The following is a 27,703-nucleotide window of genomic DNA, read 5'->3' on the forward strand; positions in this document are numbered from 1 at the left end:
CAATGAATGGATTATTAAAAAAGAGGTTTTATCGTGATCACAACACCGATCACCGCCGGCGGTGGGATTCGTAAAATCACATCTGAAATTACGGCGTCAATGGATACCCCGTCAGTTTCGTGTTGTTCTTCATCTTCTCCTCGAACAACAGGGGCGTAGGGATTTTCGTTAAACCGTCACGATGCTGTGGCGATAGACAACTTTGTTCGTTAATTATAATGAGAAAGACGACAAATGAGTGTTGAAATACTTCACGTGAGATCAATGCGGAATGATAATACGGAGTAGTAGATATGGGCAGATTAGGGTTTCGTTTGGAGAAGAATGAACCCTAACATGGTGATTTGAAAAAAAAAAAAAAAAAAAAAAAAGGAAATAGAAATTAAATTAAATTGAAAATTCTGTTAGCATGTACGAAGTAAATAGTTAACGAAATTTTTAACCTCGAGAGCTAACATTGGTGTAACAAGTAACAAGTTACCTCAAGAGATAACTGCTGTAAATAACATGCATACATTATACAGGCTACAAGTATTATATGTGAACAAAACATTTTTGTTTTATTAAAATAGTAAGAGTAATCGGATTTTCAAAAGTTAAGGTTAGAAGGATATGTTATCCCAACAGCATATCAGCAATTCTACCGGATATTGTTTTGCCTGCACCTCCCAACGCTTGTAACATCAGCGCAGACTCAAGACTCAACTGATGAATTTAACAAGTTCATGACAACATCTTCTTATAGTTAACTTAATTACAAAACTAATTTGAATTAGAGTTAAAGTAAGCGGAAGCATAATGTTAAGTTCATGTTTATATGTTTACCCATTTAGTTAAATTCCGTGTTAATATCAAGTCTTTAATATATGCTTACATATAAGAACGAAAAGAGAAGATTCGTACCTCCTCAAGCTAGTTGAGGGTTGTTTTCAAATGAGCAAGATGATGATGAAGATGATGAAGAATGGAGCTTCTAACTTGAAGCCTCAAGCAAGTAATACCCCAAGCCTTTAATGACCAACACCACCAATAATTTAGTTAGGATTTTAGACACTTGATAGACTAAATTACCAAGCAAAAGAACCTCCTTCTTGCCTTCAAATAGTTCGGCCAGCAGGCTGCTCAAAAGGAGGAGAGAAATTTTTATTTTGCTAGTCACTTGATCTTGTTTGAATGCATGCATGTGTGTTTTCCCAACAAGTCTTGGTTAAGCACTTAAGCATGCACATTGTGATCTCAAAAGTAACAAAAGGGAGAGCATGGGTGGTTCCCTTGGAGTCCCCAAAACCGCCACCCTAGGGGTTTTTTTTATAACCAAAATGTAATTATATAAAACTAGATATATAAATGCATGTAGTTATTAAGTTACTTACATATTTTATAAACCAATTTATAAAATATAACACAACATAATTATTTAAACTTATAAATAATTAAATATAAATTATCCAAATAATTTATCTCAAGTGATAATATTTTAGAAAACCGATTTTCTAAAGTCCAAGTGTCGCGTATTTATTTAATGATCCAATCGTCAAGATTAAATACGTATAAGGTGTCGATAAGCTTGTTATTGGGTATGACCCGACTTGGATCATAACGTATTAGCCACATTAATTTAATATGTCTCTCGGGCATACGAAATACCTTCAATCTCCCACTTGCACGAGAAACATAAGAAATTAATGCAAGTGATAGATACCACCTAACGACCGTCCATTACCCCCAATATGTTATGACTTTGTGCCATTCAATAACATCATCCCTTTCGAGTTCCATCTCGAATATGAATAGGTGAATCTTTCATTATATCCTTTCATCCTAGATGTCATGTTAAATCTAAGAGACACAGAATGGTCACTCTCTTTTAGATTTAACTTTATCAGGCCTTAGACATCTGACTCTCAACGAATAAGAGGGACAAATTCCATCTTGACTACATACGTCCTAAATATATACCTTGCGTTATATCTGAGCTCTTCCTTATGAACTACCATATTTCAGAATAGCGAAGGAAAGAATCAAGGCACAATACTTTGTAATTATCCGAACCCAATATGTATCTCAGGTCAGAGGATACAATGATATTCGCCTTTACTCAAGATTACATGTTATCAACCACAAAGGCTCCATTTAGTAAATCTTGAGAGCGGGTCTTCCAATATTTGTATCCCACAAATATCTATGAACCTTGGTTGCAACCTTGCCCCACATTCAGCCTGTGAATGTATACCAATCTAAGTTCATAATAATCTAGACCTCACACTTGTTCCCACAAATGTGATCGACTACAGAATTTAGAATAATTACTTATTCATGGATAAAATATGCAAAATAGGAACATGACTCAAGATTAATAAATTAACACCATAATTATATTAATGAGTTTGAACCACTTCGTTCCGTTACAATACATAAAACAGATCACAACCAATCACTAGAATATCGAAGCCCTAACGCACTAACATGCCCTTGATGTTTTGCCCCATGTAAGAGCTTCGTGAGTGGGTCCGCTATATTAAGATCTGTGTGAACTTTGCGAATACATATCTTTCCCTTTTCAACTTCATCCTTTATGTAGTTGAATCTCCGCTCAATGTGACGGGTCTTTTGGTGAGCACGAGGTTCCTTGATTTGAGCAATCGCACCCTCGTTGTCACAAAAGATCTCAAGAGGGTCCTGAATAGAAGGGACTACTCCTAAGTCGTCGATGAATTTCTTCATCCATGCAGCTTCCTGAGCTGCCAATGAGGCGGCAATGTACTCCGACTCTGTAGTGGATAAAGCAACAACATCCTGTTTTGAACTCTTCCAGGAGACCGCACCTCCATTTAATGTGAAGACATAACCGGATTGTGATCGAGAATCATCTCGATCAGTTTGGAAACTCGCGTCCACGTAACCTTTTACAGCGAGTTCCTCTTCACCAGACCCATATATTAGAAACATATCCTTAGTCTCCTAAGGTATTTCAATATACTTTTAACCGTAATCCAATGACTGTTTCCTGAGTTATTCTGGTATCTACTTGTCAAGCTTAGAGCGCATGACACATCTGGTCTAGTGCATATCATTGCATACATGATTGACCCAATAGCAGACGCATATGGGACATTCTTCATTCTTTCATGTTCATCTTTCGTGGGGGGCACTGAGATGAACTAAGGAGCGTTCCTCTTTGAAAAGGTACCAAATTGTGACGATCGCTCCAAATCCATATGGACGAATACGTCATTCATCGATTTCATTGCAAGGTATTTGACCTCTATATGATACGTTTTACAAACATTGCATTCTTTTGAAAAGACACACCATAAATGAATATTTAAATCCAAGGTTTTCAACATCTGCTGATTTCTACATATAGATAATTACCGTAAATAATAGTTTACACTAATACTTCCGTTGACAATGCAGTCAAAATAGATACATGGTGATGATTTTGTGAATGCAACATTTTCTCGAATAAATCATGTATGACTCCATGCACATAGCTTGTATAACATATAAGCAAACAGCGGAAGACTTCTAGGAACCTGAGAATAAACATGCTTGAAAGTGTCAACACAAAGGTTAGTGAGTTCATAGTTTTAATATTGCGCATAATCTGTATATAAAGGTGGATCACAAGATTTCAGTTGTTTCATCCAGAAACGTTTATCAAAATATTCTACGAAATTGAGCACCCTGGTAACTAAACTTTAACGTTATAATAAGTACCCCTGTTTTAACATACATGCAACCAACATGTACAATACACGCAAACTAACGTATACTAACCTCAAATAGCATACGTCTGTTTTATAGTTTAGGCTAGGGTTTCTATACCTGGAATAGACGGGGATGTCAAGCCCTATGAATCCATATACAACTATTCGCGCTCACCAGTTCTTATAACCGGCAGTTACTAGTTATCAAAGCTAAGGGATTTTCGGTTCAAACTCGGTGTAGAATTTAGTATGTACTTGTATCCATTGCGTTTAAAATAAAGTGCATGTATTCTCAGCCCAAAAATATAGATTGCAAAAGCAATTAAAAAGGGAGCAAATGAAACTCACCTTAGCAGCACATAAAGTCGTTCACCGAAATGTGACCGAAACTCGGAATACCAAATAACCGTAGATCTTAACCTAGAGAACATATGTTGGTCAATAAATGTCTATCAAGCTAGGTCAGGTCATAGTGTATCACAATCCTAATGCTCGAGATCGACATACAAAAGTTATCAAAAGTCGTTTCAACAAGTTAATCTGACTCAATACTATAGTTGAATGATCATGGCAATCGAAACATTTTAACATTTCACATAGTTTCTCAATACTTGTAAAATTAGACTATAGTTTTTATAAGGCTTTAAAATATGATTAAAGCAGTCAATTGACAATTGTTCAACAAAACGAGACGTGCCTTATATAAGGATTCATTTACTCGGCTGGTAATATTTAAAAATCCACTTTATCAATCTCATAACCAAGTTGTTTAAATCTTAATTGCAGATTCAAAAGCAATTTCAATTAACGTTAATCATAATTCAGTTGATCATATCTTTTAATTCGTTCATCGAAATTACGCAATTTCTAAATGAAAGGTTGTTGATTTTTCGCCAGCTTTCCAAAAACATGCATATCATATACTTTTTATTAGTAGTATATGTATTAAATTCGTGATTCATCATAAACTATCAAATGACAAAATGAAGTATACAAGCATGCATAAACATATATACTCGAGCACTTAGACATGGATACACTATTAATATATAAAAGATAAGATATGAATGCTCACGTATCAATATTGTGATTCAATATTTCAGGAAAGTACGTACACGTAACGGAGATGATAAACACTAGGTTTGACTTGCGAACAATACCCACGAACATTACCCATAACCTCCATAGCTATAACCCATTATTTCCTTAGCTCTATTCCGCTCAAAACTCGTTTTGAAAATAACCCTCTAATAACCTCGTCGTAATATTTTATGTATATTACTAATAATAATAAGATTAATAATAATAATATTAATCTTAATAATAATAATAATAATAATAATAATAATAATAATAATAATAATATAAATATAAATATATTAGAGACAGAGAAATTAAAAGAGTGTAAAACATTCGGCAAAAACTGGAGCATTTATAGGACTTTTGCTGAAATTGGATCCCATGCGATCGCATGGGCTTCCAGTGCAAATGCCATGCGATCGCATGGCCTATCTGGACAGCTCACTTTCTTTTGTTTTCTAGTTTGTCGACATTTTATTATATAATATATATAATATATTTAATTTATATATCTATTTATATATTATATTAAATTCTCGTGCATAGTTGACTTGTAATTTTTGTTTCGATAAGTCGTACGTCATCACTCGACTTATGTCCCGGTTTCGGTTTTTCAAACGTCCTTTCGTACACAGAGAAAACTTGTACTTTACGTTTCGTGACTCGTACCTTTGTCAAAATATAGACTTAAATTATCCATAAACTATATCACTCGAAATATAACTTATACATTTGAGTGTTTTGGTCATTTACTTCTATAAATCATCTTCTCGTTATTTACAACAATAATAGTATTATCAAACGTTTTATAACCAAGTTAATATATATTCGATAAATACGTTTTAAATACACGTCGCAAGTTATTCATGAAATTAATATTCCAACCTATCATAAATATTCAAATAGATATTTAAACCAATAAGTTTAATGTACGGTATCATACAATTAAAACTTGTTACGCTTTCAAGTTATAGTATATATATGTATCTATTTACATATAATTGTTCGCGAATCGTCGAGAACAGTGGATGGGTAATTGAATATATGAAACTATTTCAAAAAATTTGAGATTCAGTTTTACAGGCTTTGTTTATCGTGTCGGAAACGTTAATCATACAAAGATTAAGTTTAAATTTGGTCAGAAATTTCCGGGTTGTCACACAAACCTTTCTTAGAGTTCTCTATCTTGAACCTTTTCAAGACCTTTTCAATGTATGCACTTTGATTCAAATCTATCAGTTTCTTGGATCTATCCCTGTAGATCCTAATCCCCAAAATGTATTGTGCTTCTCCAAGATCCTTAATGAAGAAGCATCTACTTAGCCAAGTCTTAACACCTTGCATTGTCGGAATATCGTTTCCAAATAACAATATGTCATCCACATATAGTACAAGGAACATGATAGTGCTCCCACTAGCTTTCTTGTATACACAAGCTTCATCACCATTTTTAATGAAGTCAAATTTCTTGGCCTCCTCATTAAAACGATGATTCCACATTCTAGATGCTTGTTTCAATCCGTAGATTGACTTCTTTAACTTGCATACCTTTTTAGGATATTTCAGATCAACAAAACCTTCAGGTTGAACCATATAGACATCTTCCTCAAGATATCCATTTAGAAAAGCGGTCTTGACATCCATTTGCCATATTTCATAATCATAATGAGCAGCAATGGCAAATAATATCCTAATAGACTTTAGCATTGCCACAGGCAAAAAAGTTTCATCATAGTCAACCCCTTGAGTTTGAGTAAAACCTTTTGCTACAAGTCTAGCTTTATATGTATCCAAGTTTCCATGTATGTCGGTTTTCTTCTTGAAAATCCACTTACAATCAACTAGCCTGGAGCTAGTAGGTTGTGCAACCAGTTCCCAAACTTGGTTGTCATACATGGATTGCATCTCAGCATTCATGGCTTCCTGCCATTTATCTTTATCAATCCTTGATAAATCATCTTGGTAGTTTGTCGGTTCATCCAAATCAACCACATAGCAATCATCTATGAGATACCCATATCTCTCAGGAGGATTACTAATCCTACCAGATCTACGAACATTTTGTATACTTTGATCATCCATTTGATCATTCTCAACATTTTCATGTTGAGTGCTAGTGTCAACCAATTGTGTATCATCTACTTGATCTTGAACCTCTTCAAGATCTATCTTCCTTTCACTATTACCTTCCATTAGGAACTTAGTTTCAAGTAATTCAGCCTTCTGAGCAACAAATACATTTTGCTTGGATGGATCATAGAAATAGTATCCCATATCATCCTTGGGATATCCTATGAAGATACACTTCGTGGATCGAGCATTCAACTTATTAGGGACGTAACGCTTAGGATAAGCTTCACATCCCCATACTTTTAAGTATGATAGAGATGGAGGTTTTCCAAACCACATCTCATGAGGAGTTCTTTCCACTTTCTTGGTTGGGGCCATATTTAGAATATGAGCCGCGGAGCATAGACAATAACCCCAAAATGATAGAGGTAACGAGCTTCTTGCCATCATAGATCGAACCATATCCATTAGGGTTCGGTTCCTCCTTTCGGATACACCATTAAGCTGTGGTGTCCCTGGTGGAGTAAGTTGCGAGATAATCCCACAACTTCTAAGATGATCTTGGAAAGCATCGCTTAGGTATTCACCTCCTCTATCGGTACGAAGTACCTTGATTGTTTTGTTGAGTTGATTTTGTACTTCGTTTTGATATTCCTTGAATGCTTCAAAAGTTTCGTCCTTGTGTCTCAATAAGTAGACATATCCGAAACGACTGAAGTCATCAATGAAAGTAATGAAGTATCTTTCACCATTCCTAGTCATGGGCTTAAAGGGTCCACATACATCCGAATGTATTAATCCCAATAAGTCTTTAGCCCTTTCATAGGTCCCTTTGAAAGGTGCTTTAGTCATTTTGCCTTGTAAACAAGATTCACATACATCATACGAGTCTAGTCCATTTGATTTCAAAAGGCCATTCTTTTGAAGTGTATGCATTCGATTCTTGTTTATGTGACCAAGGCGACAATGCCATAAGTAGGAATCACTCAAATCCCTTTTGAGTTTTTTGGTGTTTGCATGGAACATTGAGCTATTGTATGATGTGTCATCATGAACCAATTCATAAATACCATTCAAAGGCGAAGCCTTAAAATAGAACACATTATTTAAAGAAATATGGATATCATCATCAATAAAATTAAAATCAAAACCACATTGTCTTAAACAGGAAATAGAAATAATGTTTCGAGTCAAATCAGGAGCATACAAAACATTTTTCAAAACAAGCTCCAAACCAGTTTGTAGCTTCAAAACAAAGTCTCCTTGAGCTTCTACGTGCACCTTCGCACCATTTCCCATGAAGAGACTTGTTGTTCCCGCTTCTTGTTTACTTCTTTTGAACCCCTGCAAAGAATTGCAAATGTGAGTTCCACATCATGTTTCTAATACCCATGTATTAGAAGAAGTAATACTAAGCTTAATGTATACCATATATACATTACATGAGGTTTTCCCTGCATCCCTCTTTTCATTCAACTCCTTTAGGTAGATCGGGCAGTTGCGCTTCCAGTGACCCATCTCACCGTAACCAAAGCACGGATCTTCCTTGGGGTTAGCTTGACCGGCAACCTTTTGCTTCTTGTTTTTGTTGGTTGGGGTAACCATCTTCCCTTTTCCCTTACCATTGCCTTGGTAGGCGGGTCCTTTCCTCTTAGCCACCTTTGGCTTAGAAGTGGAATTGTTCTTGGACCCACATTCATTGATCATAAGCACGGGTGAAGCCCTTTTACCCATGCTTGATTCGGCCATCCTAAGCATGGCATGTAATTCGTCAATGCTCTTATCCCAACCATTCATGTTGTAATTCATTACGAATGTGTCAAACCTTTTTTGACAAAGAGTTGAGGATAAGGTCCGTGGCTAATTCATTAGACACGTTGCAATTTAGACGGTGTAATCGATCAATAAGGATTTTCATCTTAAGGACATAAGATGAAACGGATTGGGAGTCGTCCATCCGACATGCATGAAGTGCTCGAACCGTTTCAAAGTGCTCGACACGAGCTTGTTGAAATAACATCTCCTTCAATTGTGTGATCATATCAAATGCACTATGATGCTCGAAGTCCTTTTGAAGTTCGGGGACCATGGTACCAAGCATAAGGCAAGAAACTTGCACCGAATCGGCACAATATTTCTCCCAATATGCCATACCTTCGGCATCATCCTCCTCGAGTTGGTCGGGAATGGGGTCCTCCAACACATACGCCCTATCCTCAAGCTTGAGGACAATTCTTAGATTGCGGTACCAATCAATGAAATTCGTATGGTTGAGTTTTTTCTTTTCAAGTAAGGACCTTAAAGATAGGTTATTAAAGTTGATTGGTGCGTTTGGAATGTTTTTGTTATTGGCGGCCATCTACAAAATTTAACAAAGTTCGTTTAAGTATCAATTTTAATTTAACAATCAATACCCTTTTAAATCCAATTAAATTTCAGAATCCAACGGTAAACCAAATTTCGGTTAGGTGACCTTTATCCCGTCATTTGATTTAGCTAGGTAGTTATTTTATGACAATTGCAATCCTTTTGCAACTTCTAAGTTATGGGATCATGCAATCCTTTTGCATGGCATATTTATCCCATCAACGCCTATTTGTTCTTCATGCTTCGGTGACCCTAAGTTCATGATTCCCAAATTAAGTCATCCTACTTGTATAGACGCGTAAATATAACATACAAGTGGTTAGGTGACCTTTATCCCACAAGCGTGTGAAATTTACCTTAATCATATTAGTTTGCTCATAATGGTTAGGTGACCTTTATCCCATTGTAAGTTCCCTGATATGTCTAAGTGTCATACAAAAGGATGGCGTTAAACTTGTTAACCTAGTGTGTAAAGGGTTTTAAGTTTTCATTAATTCTAGTTTGAGAAAACTTTTATACCATACACCAACATGCATTTAGCGTATGGTTCATTTGAAATCCATTTTCATGTCATGTAATAAAGTCAATTTTATTACTTTGATATAAACCATTTTATACGTGTAAACTTTTTCTTGTTCTTAATAACCATTTATTAACGACCTTTTGCCATTTCAATTTAACCATTTAGATTGTCGTTTTACTTGTTTTTAACTTGTGTGATTAACTTGTAGCATGCAAATATGCAATCCACAATCAAACAATAAACAACCATGCATGCAAAACAAATATGTTCACAATCAAGCCAATTTAGTAGACATTTGTTTAGCCGAAAACAAATGTCACCGGTTAAAGGGTCAAAACACAAAGTAGGAGATTTTATATCTCCCACTAAATCTTGCATCCAAATGCTTCTTCTTGTGTTCTTCCAAGTCATCATCATCTTCATCTTTTTACAAAATATATCCTAATACATTTTGTCTAGAAAATGAAATACAACCTAATCTATTTTACATACCAAATATAAAATAAATTACATGACTAAATAAACATTATTACAAACCAAATGAATAAATATATTACAAACCAAATGAATGAATAATACAACCATATTGAATGATCAATAAATCAACCAAACAAGCATGCATTCAAACATAAGGTCAAGGCATTGATTGTGAACATTAATATATCAACAAATATGAACCAAATGGCAAGTCCAAAACCAACCCCTAATAATTCGGCCAAAACCATAACCCACCCAAACCAGAACATTTTTACATTCTACTTTCATGCATGTTAATAGAATCCAAAGTTAGTGGGTTTTAAAGACCATATATAAGAAGCATATTTCATAGACTTCGGCTCTAGATACCATTGATGGAATTTAACAAGTTCATAACAACATGTTCTTATAGTTAACTTAATTACAAAACCAATTTGAATTAGAGTTAAAGCAAGCGGAAGCATAATGTTAAGTTCATGTTTATATGTTTAGCCATTTAGTTAAATTCCGTGTTAATATCAAGTCTTAAATATATGCTTACATATAAGAACAAAAAGAGAAGATTCGTACCTCCTCAAGCTAGTTGAGGCCTGTTTTCAAATGAGCAAGATGATGATGAAGATGATGAAGAATGGAGCTTCTAACTTGAAGCCTCAAGCAAGTAATACCCCAAGCCTTTAATGACCAACACCACCAATAATTTAGTTAGGATTTTAGACACTTGATAGACTAAATTACCAAGCAAAAGAACCTCCTTCTTGCCTTCAAACAGTTCGGCCAGTAGGCTGCTCAAAAGGAGGAGAGAAATTTTTATTTTGCTAGTCACTTGATCTTGTTTGAATGCATGTATGTGTGTTTTCCCAACAAGTCTTGGTTAAGCACTTAAGCATGCACATTGTGATCTCAAAAGTAACAAAAGGGAGAGCATGGGTGGTTCCCTTGGAGTCCCCAAAACCGCCACCCTAGGGGTTTTTTTATAACCAAAATGTAATTATATAAAACTAGATATATAAATGCATGTAGTTATTAAGTTACTTACATATTTTATAAACCAATTTATAAAATATAACACAACATAATTATTTAAACTTATAAATAATTAAATATAAATTATCCAAATAATTTATCTCAAGTGATAATATTTTAGAAAACCGATTTTCTAAAGTCCAAGTGTCGCGTATTTATTTAATGATCCAATCGTCAAGATTAAATACGTATAAGGTGTCGATAAGCTTGTTATTGGGTATGACCCGACTTGGATCATAACATATTAGCCACATTAATTTAATATGTCTCTCGGGCATACGAAATACCTTCATCAACAAGGCCTCGGACATGGTAGGTCGTTGCTTTGGATTGCTGTGCAAACATCTCTCTGCAACCCGAACAAACACCTTCAAAGATTGTGGTGATATTTGACCCCTTATCTCAGAATCTATTTTCTGCTTTAAATTTCCTTCTTTTATGCGTTCCTTAACCCATAATGCTAAACCCCATTGATCCTCATCTAGACTACTATCCACAGCATGCTTCCGACACAACACTTCTAACAATACTACCCCAAAAGCATACACGTCCAACTTTCTTGTTACCATTCCATTTTCGTGATAATCAGGATCTATATATCCAAATGTCCCTCTAACATGGTTTTCAACATAAGTCGATGGTTTATTAGTAGGAATTATTTTTGACAATCCAAAGTCTGCAATTTTGAAATGTCTCGTTCTTATTGATTAAAAACGTTCCATATTAATTGATTTCGTTGAAAGGTTTTGACCTCTATATGAGACGTTTTTCAAAGGCTGCATTCATTTTAAAACAAACCATAACCTTTATTTCATCAATAAAGGTAAAAAAAACTTTACGTAGATTATCAAATAATGATAATCTAAAATATCCTGTTTACACATGACCATTACATAATGGTTTACAATACAAATATGTTACAACAAAATAAGTTTCTTGAATGCAGTTTTTACACAATATCATACAAGCATGGACTCCAAATCTCGTCCTTATTTAAGTATGCGACAGCGGAAGCTCTTAATAATCACCTGAGAATAAACATGCTTAAAACGTCAACAAAAATGTTGGTGAGTTATAGGTTTAACCTATATATATCAAATCGTAACAATAGACCACAAGATTTCATATTTCAATACACATCCCATACATAGAGATAAAAATCATTCATATGGTGAACACCTGGTAACCGACATTAACAAGATGCATATATAAGAATATCCCCATCATTCCGGGACACCCTTCGGATATGATATAAATTTCGAAGTACTAAAGCATCCGGTACTTTGGATGGGGTTTGTTAGGCCCAATAGATCTATCTTTAGGATTCGCGTCAATTAGGGTGTCTGTTCCCTAATTCTTAGATTACCAGACTTAATAAAAAGGGGCATATTCGATTTCGATAATTCAAACATAGAATGTAGTTTCACGTACTTGTGTCTATTTTGTAAATCATTTATAAAACCTGCACGTATTCTCATCCCAAAATATTAGATTTTAAAAGTGGGACTATAACTCACTTTCACAGATTTTTACTTCGTCGGGAAGTAAGACTTGGCCATTGGTTGATTCACGAACCTATAACAATATATACATATATATCAAAGTATGTTCAAAATATATTTACAACACTTTTAATATATTTTGATGTTTTAAGTTTATTAAGTCAGCTGTCCTCGTTAGTAACCTACAACTAGTTGTCCACAGTTAGATGTACAGAAATAAATCGATAAATATTATCTTGAATCAATCCACGACCCAGTGTATACGTATCTCAGTATTGATCACAACTCAAACTATATATATTTTGAAATCAACCTCAACCCTGTATAGCTAACTCCAACATTCACATATAGAGTGTCTATGGTTGTTCCGAAATATATATAGATGTGTCGACATGATAGGTCGAAACATTGTATACGTGTCTATGGTATCTCAAGATTACATAATATACAATACAAGTTGATTAAGTTATGGTTGGAATAGATTTGTTACCAATTTTCACGTAGCTAAAATGAGAAAAATTATCCAATCTTGTTTTACCCATAACTTCTTCATTTTAAATCCGTTTTGAGTGAATCAAATTGCTATGGTTTCATATTGAACTCTATTTTATGAATCTAAACAGAAAAAGTATAGGTTTATAGTCGAAAAAATAAGTTACAAGTCGTTTTTGTAAAGGTAGTCATTTCAGTCGAAAGAACGACGTCTAGATGACCATTTTAGAAAACATACTTCCACTTTGAGTTTAACCATAATTTTTGGATATAGTTTCATGTTCATAATAAAAATCATTTTCTCAGAATAACAACTTTTAAATCAAAGTTTATCATAGTTTTTAATTAACTAACCCAAAACAGCCCGCGGTGTTACTACGACGGCGTAAATCCGGTTTTACGGTGTTTTTCGTGTTTCCAGGTTTTAAATCATTAAGTTAGCATATCATATAGATATAGAACATGTGTTTAGTTAATTTTAAAAGTCAAGTTAGAAGGATTAACTTTTGTTTGCGAACAAGTTTAGAATTAACTAAACTATGTTCTAGTGATTACGAGTTTAAACCTTCGAATAAGATAGTTTTATATATATGAATCGAATGATGTTATGAACATCATTACTACCTCAAGTTTAGTAGGTAAACCTACTGGAAGTGACAAGAAATGATCTAGCTTCAAGGGATCTTGGATGACTTGAAAGTTCTTGAAGTAGGATCATGACACAAAAACAAGTTCAAGTAAGATTTTTACTCGAATTAAGATAGTTTATAGTTATAGAAATTGAATCAAAGTTTGAATATGAATATTACCTTGAATAAGAAAGATAACCTACTATATATAATAAAGGTTTCTTGATCTTAGATGATTACTTGGAATGGATTAGAAAGCTTGGAAGTAAATTAGTAAACTTGAAGGGATTTTTGAAGTGTTCTTGAAGTGTTCTTCCTATGATGATTATAGCTTGATTCTTGAAGTGATTTTTGATGAAGATGATGATTAACTACTGGAAAAATACGTTCATAATAGTGTGTGTGTGTGTGTGTGTTGAGAGAGAATTAGAAAGAGAATTGGAAGTGAAATGGAGTGAATGATGAGTGGTAATTGGTGAGTGGTGAGTGGGGTTAAAAGGAGTTCTAGTTAGTTGACTAGCTCATGGTAGAAGTTAAAATTGATTAGTCATACATGACATAATCAAGAGTGGAATCCCATGCTAGTTCATATTGGTATATACCCATAGTAAGTACGTTTTGAAGCTGTGTATAATACGGGTAAGAATACGACTAGAATTCTTGATGAAAGAAAAGAATGGGAAAGTAACTGTAACCATTTTTGTTAAGTATGAGTGTTTTGATATATGTCTTGAAGTCTTCCAAAAGTATTTTAATATATCTAAATACACTACATGTATATACATTTTAACTGAGTCGTTAAGTCATCGTTAGTCGTTACATGTAAGTGTTGTTTTGAAACCTTTAAGTTAACGATCTCAATTAATGTTGTTAACCCATTGTTTATCATATCTAATGAGATGTTAAATTATTATATTATCATGATATTATGATATATTAATATATCTTAATATGATATATATACATTTAAATGTCGTTACAACGATAATCGTTACATATATGTCTCGTTTCGAAATCCTTAAGTTAGTAGTCTTGTTTATATGTATATAACTCATTGTTAATATACTTATGGAGATACTTACTTATCATAATCTCATGTTAACCATATGTATATCCATATATATATATCGTCATGTCATTTTTACAAGTTTTAACGTTCGTGAATCGCCGGTCAACTTGGGTGGTCAATTGTCTATATGAAACATATTTCAATTAATTAAGTCTTAACAAGTTTGATTGTTTAACATGTTGGAAACATTTAATCATGTAAATATCAATCTCAATTAATATATATAAACATGGAAAAGTTTGGGTCACTACAGTACCTACCCGTTAAATAAATTTCGTCCCGAAATTTTAAGCTGTTGAAGGTGTTGACGAATCTTCTGGAAATAGATGCGGGTATTTCTTCTTCATCTGATCTTCACGCTCCCAGGTGAACTCGGGTCCTCTACGAGCATTCCATCGAACCTTAACAATTGGTATCTTGATTTGCGTAAGTCTTTTAACCTCACGATCCATTATTTCGACGGGTTCTTCGATGAATTGAAGTTTTTCGTTGATTTGGATTTCATCTAACGAAATAGTGAGATCTTCTTTAGCAAAACATTTCTTCAAATTCGAGACGTGGAAAGTGTTATGTACAGTCGCGAGTTGTTGAGGTAACTCAAGTCGGTAAGCTACTGGTCCGACACGATCAATAATCTTGAATGGTCCAATATACCTTGGATTTAATTTCCCTCGTTTACCAAATCGAACAACGCCTTTCCAAGGTGCAACTTTAAGCATGACCATCTCTCCAATTTCAAATTCTATATCTTTTCTTTTAATGTCAGCGTAGCTCTTTTGTCGACTTTGGGCGGTTTTCAACCGTTGTTGAATTTGGATGATCTTCTCGGTAGTTTCTTGTATAATCTCCGGACCCGTAATCTGTCTATCCCCCACTTCACTCCAACAAATCGGAGACCTGCACTTTCTACCATAAAGTGCTTCAAACGGCGCCATCTCAATGCTTGAATGGTAGCTGTTGTTGTAGGAAAATTCTGCTAACGGTAGATGTCGATCCCAACTGTTTTCGAAATCAATAACACATGCTCGTAGCATGTCTTCAAGTGTTTGTACCGTCCTTTCGCTCTGCCCATCAGTTTGTGGATGATAGGCAGTACTCATGTCTAGACGAGTTCCTAATGCTTGCTGTAATGTCTGCCAGAATCTTGAAATAAATCTACCATCCCTATCAGAGATAATAGAGATTGGTATTCCATGTCTGGAGACGACTTCCTTCAAATACAGTCGTGCTAACTTCTCCATCTTGTCATCTTCTCTTATTGGCAGGAAGTGTGCTGATTTGGTGAGACGATCAACTATTACCCAAATAGTATCAAAACCACTTGCAGTCCTTGGCAATTTAGTGATGAAATCCATGGTAATGTTTTCCCATTTCCATTCCGGGATTTCGGGTTGTTGAAGTAGACCTGATGGTTTCTGATGCTCAGCTTTGACCTTAGAACACGTCAAACATTCTCCTACGTATTTAGCAACATCGGCTTTCATACCCGGCTACCAAAAATGTTTCTTGAGATCCTTGTACATCTTCCCCGTTCCAGGATGTATTGAGTATCTGGTTTTATGAGCTTCTCTAAGTACCATTTCTCTCATATCTCCAAATTTTGGTACCCAAATCCTTTCAGCCCTATACCGGGTTCCGTCTTCCCGAATATTAAGATGCTGCTCCGATCCTTTGGGTATTTCATCCTTTAAATTTCCTTCTTTTAAAACTCCTTGTTGCGCCTCCTTTATTTGAGTAGTAAGGTTATTATGAATCATTATATTCATAGATTTTACTCGAATGGGTTCTCTGTCCTTCCTGCTCAAGGCATCGACTACCACATTTGCCTTCCCCGGGTGGTAACGAATCTCAAAGTCGTAATCATTCAACAATTCAATCCACCTACGCTGCCTCATATTCAGTTGTTTCTGATTAAATATGTGTTGAAGACTTTTGTGGTCGGTATATATAATACTTTTGACCCCATATAAGTAGTGCCTCCAAGTCTTTAATGCAAAAACAACCGCGCCTAATTCCAAATCATGCGTCGTATAATTTTGCTCGTGAATCTTCAATTGTCTAGACGCATAAGCAATCACCTTCGTTCGTTGCATTAATACACAACCGAGACCTTGCTTTGATGCGTCACAATAAATCACAAAATCATCATTCCCTTCAGGCAATGACAATATAGGTGCCGTAGTTAGCTTTTTCTTCAATAACTGAAACGCTTTCTCTTGTTCATCCTTCCATTCAAATTTCTTCCCTTTATGCGTTAATGCAGTCAAGGGTTTTGCTATTCTGGAAAAGTCTTGGATGAACCTTCTGTAGTAACCAGCTAGTCCTAAAAACTGGCATATGTGTTTCAGAGTTTTCGGAGTTTCCCACTTTTCAACAGTTTCTATCTTTGTCGGATCCACCTTAATACCTTTTTTGTTCACTATGTGACCGAGGAATTGAACTTCTTCCAACCAAAATGCACACTTTGAAAATTTAGCGTACAATTCTTCCTTCCTCAATACTTCTAACACCTTTCTCAAATGTTCACCGTGTTCTTGGTCATTCTTTGAGTAAATAAGTATGTCATCAATGAAAACAATGACAAACTTGTCAAGGTATGGTCCACACACTCGGTTCATAAGGTCCATGAACACAGCTGGTGCATTAGTTAAACCAAATGGCATGACCATAAACTCGTAATGACCGTAACGTGTTCTAAAAGCAGTCTTTGGAATATCATCTTCTTTCACACGCATTTGATGATACCCGGAACGTAAGTCAATCTTTGAATAAACAGACGAGCCTTGTAGTTGATCAAATAAGTCGTCGATTCTCGATAGTGGGTAGCGGTTCTTGATGGTAAGTTTGTTCAACTCTCGGTAGTCGATACACAACCTGAATGTACCATCTTTCTTCTTGACAAACAAAACAGGAGCTCCCCACGGTGATGTGCTTGGTCGAATGAAACCACGCTCTAAAAGTTCTTGTAATTGGCTTTGCAGTTCTTTCATCTCGCTGGGTGCGAGTCTGTAAGGAGCACGAGCTATTGGTGCAGCTCCTGGTACAAGATCTATTTGAAATTCAACGGATCGATGTGGGGGTAATCCCGGTAATTCTTTCGGAAATACATCGGGAAATTCTTTTGCAATAGGAACATCATTGATGCTCTTTTCTTCAGTTTGTACTTTCTCGACGTGTGCTAGAACAGCATAGCAACCTTTTCTTATTAGTTTTTGTGCCTTCAAATTACTAATAAGATGTAGCTTCGTGTTGCCCTTTTCTCCGTACACCATTAAGGGTTTTCCTTTTTCTCGTATAATGCGAATTGCATTTTTGTAACAAACGATCTCTGCTTTCACTTCTTTCAACCAGTCCATACCGATTATCATATCAAAACTCCCTAACTCTACTGGTATCAAATCAATCTTAAATGTTTCGCTAACCAGTTTAATTTCTCGATTCCGACATATATTATCTGCTGAAATTAATTTACCATTTGCTAATTCGAGTAAAAATTTACTATCCAAAGGCGTCAATGGACAACTTAATTTAGCACAACAATCTCTACTCATATAGCTTCTATCCGCATCCGAATCAAATAAAACGTAAGCAGATTTATTGTCAATAAGAAACGTACCCGTAACAAGCTCCGGGTCTTCCTGTGCCTCTGCCGCATTAATATTGAAAACTCTTCCGTGGCCTTGTCCATTCGTGTTCTCCTGGTTCGGACAATTTCTAATAATGTGGCCCGGTTTTCCACATTTATAACAAACTACATTGGCATAACTTGCTCTGACACTACTTGCTCTGCCATTACTCGTTCCGACACCATTTGTTCCTTTTGTTCTATTAACCCCTGGTCCATAGACCTCACACTTCGCCGCGCTATGACCATTTCTTTTACACTTGTTGCAAAATTTGGTGCAGAACCCCGAGTGATACTTTTCACACCTTTGGCATAGCTGCTTCTGATTGTTGTTGTTGTTACGGTTATTATTGTTGTTGGGATGATTGTTATAGTTACTGTTGTTGTTGTTGTTGTTGTTGTTGGGCCGTTTGTTGTAGTTGCGATTGATGTTGCGATTGTTGGGATAATTGTTGCGATTATTGTTGTAATTGTTGTTGTTGTTGTATTGGTGATTCTTATCACCGTTTTCCTCCCACTTTCTTTTGACTTGCTTCACATTGGCCTCTTCAGCAGTCTGTTCTTTAATTCTTTCTTCAATCTGGTTCACTAGTTTGTGAGCCATTCTACATGCCTGTTGTATGGAGGCGGGCTCGTGTGAACTTATATCTTCTTGGATTCTTTCCGGTAATCCTTTCACAAACGCGTCAATCTTCTCTTCCTCATCTTCGAATGCTCCCGGACACAATAGGCACAATTCTGTGAATCGTCTTTCGTACGTGGTAATATCAAATCCTTGGGTTCGTAACCCTCTAAGTTCTGTCTTGAGCTTATTGACCTCGGTTCTGGGACGGTACTTCTCGTTCATCAAGTGCTTAAATGCTGACCACGGTAGTGCGTACGCATCGTCTTGTCCCACTTGCTCTAGATAGGTATTCCACCATGTTAACGCAGAACCTGTGAAGGTATGCGTAGCGTACTTCACTTTGTCCTCTTCAGTACACTTACTTATGGCAAACACCAATTCGACCTTCTCGGTCCATCGTTTCAATCTGATCGGTCCTTCGGTTCCATCAAATTCCAAAGGTTTGCAGGCAGTGAATTCTTTGTAGGTGCATCCTACACGATTTCCTGTACTGCTAGATCCAAGGTTATTGTTGGTATGTAGCGCAGCCTGTACTGCGGCTATGTTTGAAGCTAGAAAAGTACGGAATTCCTCTTCATTCATATTCACGGTGTGTCGAGTAGTCGGTGCCATTTCCTTCAAAATAGTCAAATGGAACAAGTTAATCATACAGAATATTAAGAGTAGTTAATAGTATTTCGTAGCATAATATGAACTCATTTATAAAAGATTTTTCTTCATATTAGCGTTTTATAAGTTTAAATTCGGGTAGTACCTACCCGTTAAGTTCATACTTAATAGCTACTATACAATTCAACTACTACAATTCTATATGAAAAACTGATTATAATAATATTTCGCGTTCAAACTTTTACACAATATTTTACAAACTTACAATACCGCTTATTTTACATATAGCATGAAATATAGCACACAATAAATTTGATACAAGATGGTTGTGAAGATAATTCTAGCTAGTACACAAGTCGTTCAGCAAAGGTACTAAAGACACGTAATTCATACGTCCAGAAACAAGTCATGCATTCTGGTTTTACTAGGATTACTTCCCATCCTTGGTCTTGTGGAACATAACCGTTATGGCCGTTGATAAGACAGCGTGTTGTAACGTCATCAAAGGGACGAGGGTTACGTAATGTCCAACAGTCCCGTAACAATCTAAAAACCTCATTTCTTACCCCAATTACCGACTTCGTCACTTGTGGGAACGTTTTGTTTAATAGTTGTAGCCCGATGTTCTTGTTCTCACTTTGGTGAGAAGCGAACATTACTAATCCGTAAGCATAACATGCTTCTTTATGTTGCATGTTAGCCGCTTTTTCTAAATCACGAAGTCCAATATTCAGATATATTGAGTCAAAATAATTTCTTAACCCATTGCGTAAAATAGCATTTGGGTTCCCCGCAATATATGCGTCAAAGTAAACACATCGTAACTTATGGATTTCCCAATGTGATATCCCCCATCTTTCGAACGAAAGCCTTTTATAAACCAAGGCATTCTTGGAACGTTCTTCGAATGTCTTACAAACTGATCTCGCCTTAAATAGTTGTGCCGAAGAATTCTGACCGACTCTAGACAAGATTTCATCAATCATGTCTCCGGGTAGGTCTCTTAAAATATTGGGTTGTCTATCCATTTTGTGTTTTTATACTGTAAAATAGACAAGAGTTAGATTCATAAAAAAAAATACTTATTAATACAAGCAATTTTTACATATATCATAAAGCATAAGCACACTATATTACATATATTACACCACACGAATACAACTATCTTATTCCGACTCGCTTGTTTCTTCTTCTTCGGTTTTGGTTCGTTTTGCCAAGTTTCTAGGGATATATGATGTTCCCCTAATACGAGCCGTAATTTTCCACATTGGTTTAGAAAAACCTGGTGGTTTAGAGGTTCCCGGGTTATTGTTACAACTTAAGGACTTCAGGGGTTGATGATACATATAAAGTTCATCGGGGTAGGAATTAGATTTCTCTATTTTTATGCCCTTTCCCTTATTATTTTCTTTTGCCTTTTTAAATTCAGTTGGGGTAATTTCTATAACATCATCGGAATTCTCGTCGGAATCCGATTCATCGGAGAATTGGTAATCCTCCCAATATTTTGCTTCCTTGGCGGAAACACCATTGACCATAATTAACCTTGGTCGGTTGGTTGAGAATTTTCTTTTACTTAACCGTTTTATTATTTCCCCCACCGGTTCCGATTCTTCTTCCGGTTCCGATTCTTCTTCCGGTTCCGACTCTTCTTCCGGTTCCTCTTCGGGAACTTGTGAATCAGTCCACGAATCATTCCAATTTATATTTGACTCTTCATTATTATTAGGTGAGTCAATGGGACTTGTTCTAGAGGTAGACATCTATCACATAATATCAAACGCGTTAAGAGATTAATATATCACATAATATTCACATGTTAAAAATATATAGTTTCCAACAAAATTTGTTAAGCAATCATTTTTCAAGTAAACACGGTCGAAGTCCAGACTCACTAATGCATCCTAACAAACTCGATAAGACACACTAATGCAAAATTCTGGTTCTCTAAGACCAACGCTCGGATACCAACTGAAATGTCCCGTTCTCATTGATTAAAAACGTTCCATATTAATTGATTTCGTTGCGAGGTTTTGACCTCTATATGAGACGTTTTTCAAAGGCTGCATTCATTTTAAAACAAACCATAACCTTTATTTCATCAATAAAGGTAAAAAAAACTTTACGTAGATTATCAAATAATGATAATCTAAAATATCCTGTTTACACACGACCATTACATAATGGTTTACAATATAAATATGTTACAACAAAATAAGTTTCTTGAATGCAGTTTTTACACAATATCATACAAGCATGGACTCCAAATCTCGTCCTTATTTAAGTATGCGACAGCGGAAGCTCTTAATAATCACCTGAGAATAAACATGCTTAAAACGTCAACAAAAATGTTGGTGAGTTATAGGTTTAACCTATATATATCAAATCGTAACAATAGACCACAAGATTTCATATTTCAATACACATCCCATACATAGAGATAAAAATCATTCATATGGTGAACACCTGGTAACCTACATTAACAAGATGCATATATAAGAATATCCCCATCATTCCGGGACACCCTTCGGATATGATATAAATTTCGAAGTACTAAAGCATCCGGTACTTTGGATGGGGTTTGTTAGGCCCAATAGATCTATCTTTAGGATTCGCGTCAATTAGGGTGTCTGTTCCCTAATTCTTAGATTACCAGACTTAATAAAAAGGGGCATATTCGATTTCGATAATTCAACCATAGAATGTAGTTTCACGTACTTGTGTCTATTTTGTAAATCATTTATAAAACCTGCACGTATTCTCATCCCAAAATATTAGATTTTAAAAGTGGGACAATAACTCACTTTCACAGATTTTTACTTCGTCGGGAAGTAAGACTTGGCCACTGGTTGATTCACGAACCTATAACAATATATACATATATATCAAAGTATGTTCAAAATATATTTACAACACTTTTAATATATTTTGATGTTTTAAGTTTATTAAGTCAGCTGTCCTCGTTAGTAACCTGCAAATAGTTGTCCACAGTTAGATGTACAGAAATAAATCGATAAATATTATCTTGAATCAATCCACGACCCAGTGTATACGTATCTCAGTATTGATCACAACTCAAACTATATATATTTTGGAATCAACCTCAACCCTGTATAGCTAACTCCAACATTCACATATAGAGTGTCTATGGTTGTTTCGAAATATATATAGATGTGTCGACATGATAGGTCGAAACATTGTATACGTGTCTATGGTATCTCAAGATTACATAATATACAATACAAGTTGATTAAGTTATGGTTGGAATAGATTTGTTACCAATTTTCACGTAGCTAAAATGAGAAAAATTATCCAATCTTGTTTTACCCATAACTTCTTCATTTTAAATCCGTTTTGAGTGAATCAAATTGCTATGGTTTCATATTGAACTCTATTTTATGAATCTAAACAGAAAAAGTATAGGTTTATAGTCGGAAAAATAAGTTACAAGTCGTTTTTGTAAAGGTAGTCATTTCAGTCGAAAGAACGACGTCTAGATGACCATTTTAGAAAACATACTTCCACTTTGAGTTTAACCATAATTTTTGGATATAGTTTCATGTTCATAATAAAAATCATTTTCTCAGAATAACAACTTTTAAATCAAAGTTTATCATAGTTTTTAATTAACTAACCCAAAACAGCCCGCGGTGTTACTACGACGGCGTAAATCCGGTTTTACGGTGTTTTTCGTGTTTCCAGGTTTTAAATCATTAAGTTAGCATATCATATAGATATAGAACATGTGTTTAGTTAATTTTAAAAGTCAAGTTAGAAGGATTAACTTTTGTTTGCGAACAAGTTTAGAATTAACTAAACTATGTTCTAGTGATTACGAGTTTAAACCTTCGAATAAGATAGTTTTATATATATGAATCGAATGATGTTATGAACATCATTACTACCTCAAGTTTAGTAGGTAAACCTACTGGAAGTGACAAGAAATGATCTAGCTTCAAGGGATTTTGGATGGCTTGAAAGTTCTTGAAGTAGGATCATGACACAAAAACAAGTTCAAGTAAGATTTTTACTCGAATTAAGATAGTTTATAGTTATAGAAATTGAATCAAAGTTTGAATATGAATATTACCTTGAATAAGAAAGATAACCTACTGTATATAACAAAGGTTTCTTGATCTTAGATGATTACTTGGAATGGATTAGAAAGCTTGGAAGTAAATTAGTAAACTTGAAGGGATTTTTGAAGTGTTCTTGAAGTGTTCTTCCTATGATGATTATAGCTTGATTCTTGAAGTGATTTTTGATGAAGATGATTATTAACTACTGGAAAAATACGTTCATAATAGTGTGTGTGTGTTGAGAGAGAATTAGAAAGAGAATTGGAAGTGAAATGGAGTGAATGATGAGTGGTAATTGGTGAGTGATGAGTGGGGTTAAAAGGAGTTCTAGTTAGTTGACTAGCTCATGGTAGAAGTTAAAATTGATTAGTCATACATGACATAATCAAGAGTGGAATCCCATGCTAGTTCCTATTGGTATATACCCATAGTAAGTACGTTTTGAAGCTGTGTATAATACGGGTAAGAATACGACTAGAATTCTTGATGAAAGAAAAGAATGGGAAAGTAACTGTAACCATTTTCGTTAAGTATGAGTGTTTTGATATATGTCTTGAAGTCTTCCAAAATTATTTTAATACATCTAAATACACTACATGTATATACATTTTAACTGAGTCGTTAAGTCATCGTTAGTCGTTACATGTAAGTGTTGTTTTGAAACCTTTAAGTTAACGATCTCAATTAATGTTGTTAACCCATTGTTTATTATATCTAATGAGATGTTAAATTATTATATTATCATGATATTATGATATATTAATATATCTTAATATGATATATATACATTTAAATGTCGTTACAACGATAATCGTTACATATATGTCTCGTTTCGAAATCCTTAAGTTAGTAGTCTTGTTTATATGTATATAACTCATTGTTAATATACTTATGGAGATACTTACTTATCATAATCTCATGTTAACCATATGTATATCCATATATATATCGTCATGTCGTTTTTACAAGTTTTAACGTTCGTGAATCGCCGGTCAACTTGGGTGGTCAATTGTCTATATGAAACATATTTCAATTAATCAAGTCTTAACAAGTTTGATTGCTTAACATGTTGGAAACATTTAATCATGTAAATATCAATCTCAATTAATATATATAAACATGGAAAAGTTTGGGTCACTACAAATTTTAGCATCCCAACTTTCATTTAACAAAATATTAGAGCTCTTGACATCACGATGTATGACTCCCATCTCAGTTCCAGTACCCGTGTGAAGGTAGTGTAGCCCACGACCCGCACCAATGCAAATCTCGAGTCGTTGAAGCCAAGAAAGAGGGGTACCAAGTTTATGTAGATGATCTTCAAGTGTTCCGTTAGACATATATTCATATACAAGAACCATTTCTCTTTCATAATTACAATAACCAAACAAACATACAACATTACAGTGTTGTAATGTAGAAAGAGTTTCAACTTCAGCCCAAAACTCAACTGCTCCTTGATCAGACGTAGAATTCAACCGTTTAATGGCAGCTTCAACGAGACTAGATCCATCCATAACTTTGCCTTTGTAAACTTTACCGAAACCTCCATGACCAATTACTAATGATTCATTGAAGTTTTTTGTTGTGGTTTGAATCTCTTGAAATTCGAATTGATGGCATCGTTGTGACCCTTGAACTGATGAGGAAGAGGGTTCATATACCTCTTCATCAAAAGTAAACACAGTGTTGCCAGCAAGAACAGTACTAGTACCAACAATTCGGTTGACGGACTTGTAATCACTTGATAACTTTGATTCACTTTTATCTGAAATAGAGAAATGTGAACATATTATATATACGGTATTTTTACTTTATGTAAAAAGGTGTACGTGTGGCAGGGACACCCCGACCTTGTGTTTCCTTTGGAAACCCATCAGACTCACCCCGAAAGAGTCGGATGCCAGAAAAGTACCTCCACCGGGTCCCCACACTTGTGACAAGAGCAATCATCATCCCACTACCACAAGAGTTGTAAAATCTTGTCGCGAGTGCGGATTGAACCTGCGCCTATTTTATGTCAAAGTTTGCACATGGCGGGTCCCATCTTTAAAGGTATCGGTACAACTGAGCTATTGCTACATTGGTCGGTATTTTATTTTTACACCATAATATAATGCTATTTTCAGTTTACTTCAATTAGCCACACTCTAAAATATGAGCATACACGAAAAGAAAATGTCACAAAAATATATGCTATAGGACAAAGATGTGTACCTTACAAGGGTCTTAAGACATACCTGAATGGTTTCCGTTGAAGCATGAAAAAATATCAATAATTCCACCAGATATTGTTTTGTCTGCATCGTGCAACGGAATATTAAATTTGTCTTGTAATATCAGCGCAGACTCAAGACTCAACAAGGCCTCAGCCATGGTAGGTCGTTTCTTTGGATTGCTAAGCAAACATCTCTCTGCTACCTGAACGAACACCTTCAAAGATTCTGGTGATATTTGACCCCTTATCTCGGAATCTATTATCTGCTTTAATTTTCCTTCTTTAATACATTCCTTAACCCATCTTGCTAAATCCCATTGCTCTTCATCGAGACTTCTATCCACAGCACGCTTCCGACACAACTTCTAACAATACCACCCCAAAAGCATAAACATCGGACTTTCTTGATAGTTTTCCAGTTAAGTAATAATTAGGATCTAGATACCCAAATGTCCCTTTAACAACTGTATTGACATAATTCGACGGCTCATTTTTAGGGACTATTTTTGACAACCCAAAGTTTGCAATTTTAACTGCCCAACTTTCATGTAATAGAATATTAGAGCTCTTGATATCACGATGTATGACTCCGACCTCAGTTCTTGTACCCATGTGAAGGTAGTGTAGCCCACGACCCGCACCAATGCAGATCTTCAGTCGTTGAAGCGAAGAAAGAGGGGTACCAAGTTTATGAAGATGATCTTCAAGTGTTCTATTAGACATATATTCATATACAAGAATCCTTTCTTCTTCATGATAACAATAACCAAACAAAGTTACAAGATTGAGGTGTCGTAACATAGAAAGAGTATCAATTTCTGCCCAAAACTCAGCTGCTCCTTGATTGGACGTAGAATCCAACCGTTTAATAGCAGCTTCAACCAGATTTGATCCATTATTGACTTCACCTCTGTAAACTTTTCCAAAACCTCCATGACCAATTAATAATGATTCATTGAAGCTTTGAGTTGCTGTTCGAATCTCATGAAATTCGAATTGACGGCATGGTTGTGACTCTTGAACTGAGGAGAAAGAGGCTTCATACTCCTCTCCATTACTAGTAGAAGAAAACATAACTACTGATGAATCAAAACCAAAAATTGAAATGGATTAGAGACACTTATGGAAGATGATAATTTGATAGTAAAGGCATCTGGTCAACTTACAAAATGACAACATGTCTTCATCCAGGAAGAGAGATGGGCCCCTGCATGACTAAATCAACATGTCTTCTACGGAGTAAACAATAAATTCATAATCAGGCATATCATTAGAATTTTCGGACAAATATACGTTCAAAATCGAAACTGAAACCGAAACCATGCCAAAATTCGATTTTGAATTCTATTCGGTTCGGTTAAAACCAAAAATACCATAAAGTAACTAAAATAATTATAAAATAGCAATTTTGGATTCGAATTTTGATTTTAAAATCGATTTGTGATCTATCTATGTTGAAAAATTAATATTTAACTAGTTGAATTCGTTTTTCTGGTTAAACCAAATTCAAAAAAAGTAAAACTGAAATCAAATTTGTAAACCAAACCGAAACCGAATATAAAACTAAATTCAAATTCACCTTGATTTTTTTCGGGTTTTCAG

General features: G+C 35.1%; 2 protein-coding genes across 2 annotated transcripts; both read right to left on the reverse strand.

The window, feature by feature from the left end:
* Positions 1–88: 88 nt before the first annotated feature.
* LOC139887792 (probable serine/threonine-protein kinase PBL25) lies at positions 89–26,259 on the reverse strand. Its single transcript, XM_071870848.1, has 5 exons — positions 26,124–26,259; positions 25,022–25,651; positions 11,541–11,929; positions 482–496; positions 89–331 (listed from the first exon to the last, which is right to left on the reverse strand). The coding sequence occupies exons 1-5, from the start codon at positions 26,257–26,259 to the stop codon at positions 89–91; spliced, it is 1,413 nt and encodes a 470-aa protein (XP_071726949.1).
* A 178-nt stretch (positions 26,260–26,437) lies between these two features.
* Positions 26,438–27,175, reverse strand: LOC139887793 (probable receptor-like protein kinase At5g38990). Its single transcript, XM_071870849.1, has one exon. The coding sequence runs from the start codon at positions 27,173–27,175 to the stop codon at positions 26,438–26,440; it is 738 nt and encodes a 245-aa protein (XP_071726950.1).
* Between the last annotated feature and the right edge of the window lie 528 nt (positions 27,176–27,703).

The sequence above is a fragment of the Rutidosis leptorrhynchoides genome, chromosome 2 (assembly GCF_046630445.1).
Source record: "Rutidosis leptorrhynchoides isolate AG116_Rl617_1_P2 chromosome 2, CSIRO_AGI_Rlap_v1, whole genome shotgun sequence".
Classification (NCBI taxonomy): domain Eukaryota; kingdom Viridiplantae; phylum Streptophyta; class Magnoliopsida; order Asterales; family Asteraceae; genus Rutidosis; species Rutidosis leptorrhynchoides.

What these genes read in the sequence shown, in the direction of transcription:
- LOC139887792 (XM_071870848.1), bottom strand. Translation starts at nt 26,259, where the DNA reads ATGGCTGAGGCCTTGTTGAGTCTTGAGTCTGCGCTGATATTACAAGAC. An exon ending in CTTCAACGGAAACCATTCAG is followed by an intron (nt 25,652 to 26,123) that starts GTATGTCTTAAG and finishes TCTCTATTTCAG; the next exon opens with ATAAAAGTGAATCAAAGTTA. An exon ending in TTGGGATGCTAAAATTTGTA is followed by an intron (nt 11,930 to 25,021) that starts GTGACCCAAACT and finishes TCAAAATTGCAG; the next exon opens with ACTTTGGATTGTCAAAAATA.
- LOC139887793 (XM_071870849.1), bottom strand. Translation starts at nt 27,175, where the DNA reads ATGTTTTCTTCTACTAGTAATGGAGAGGAGTATGAAGCCTCTTTCTCC.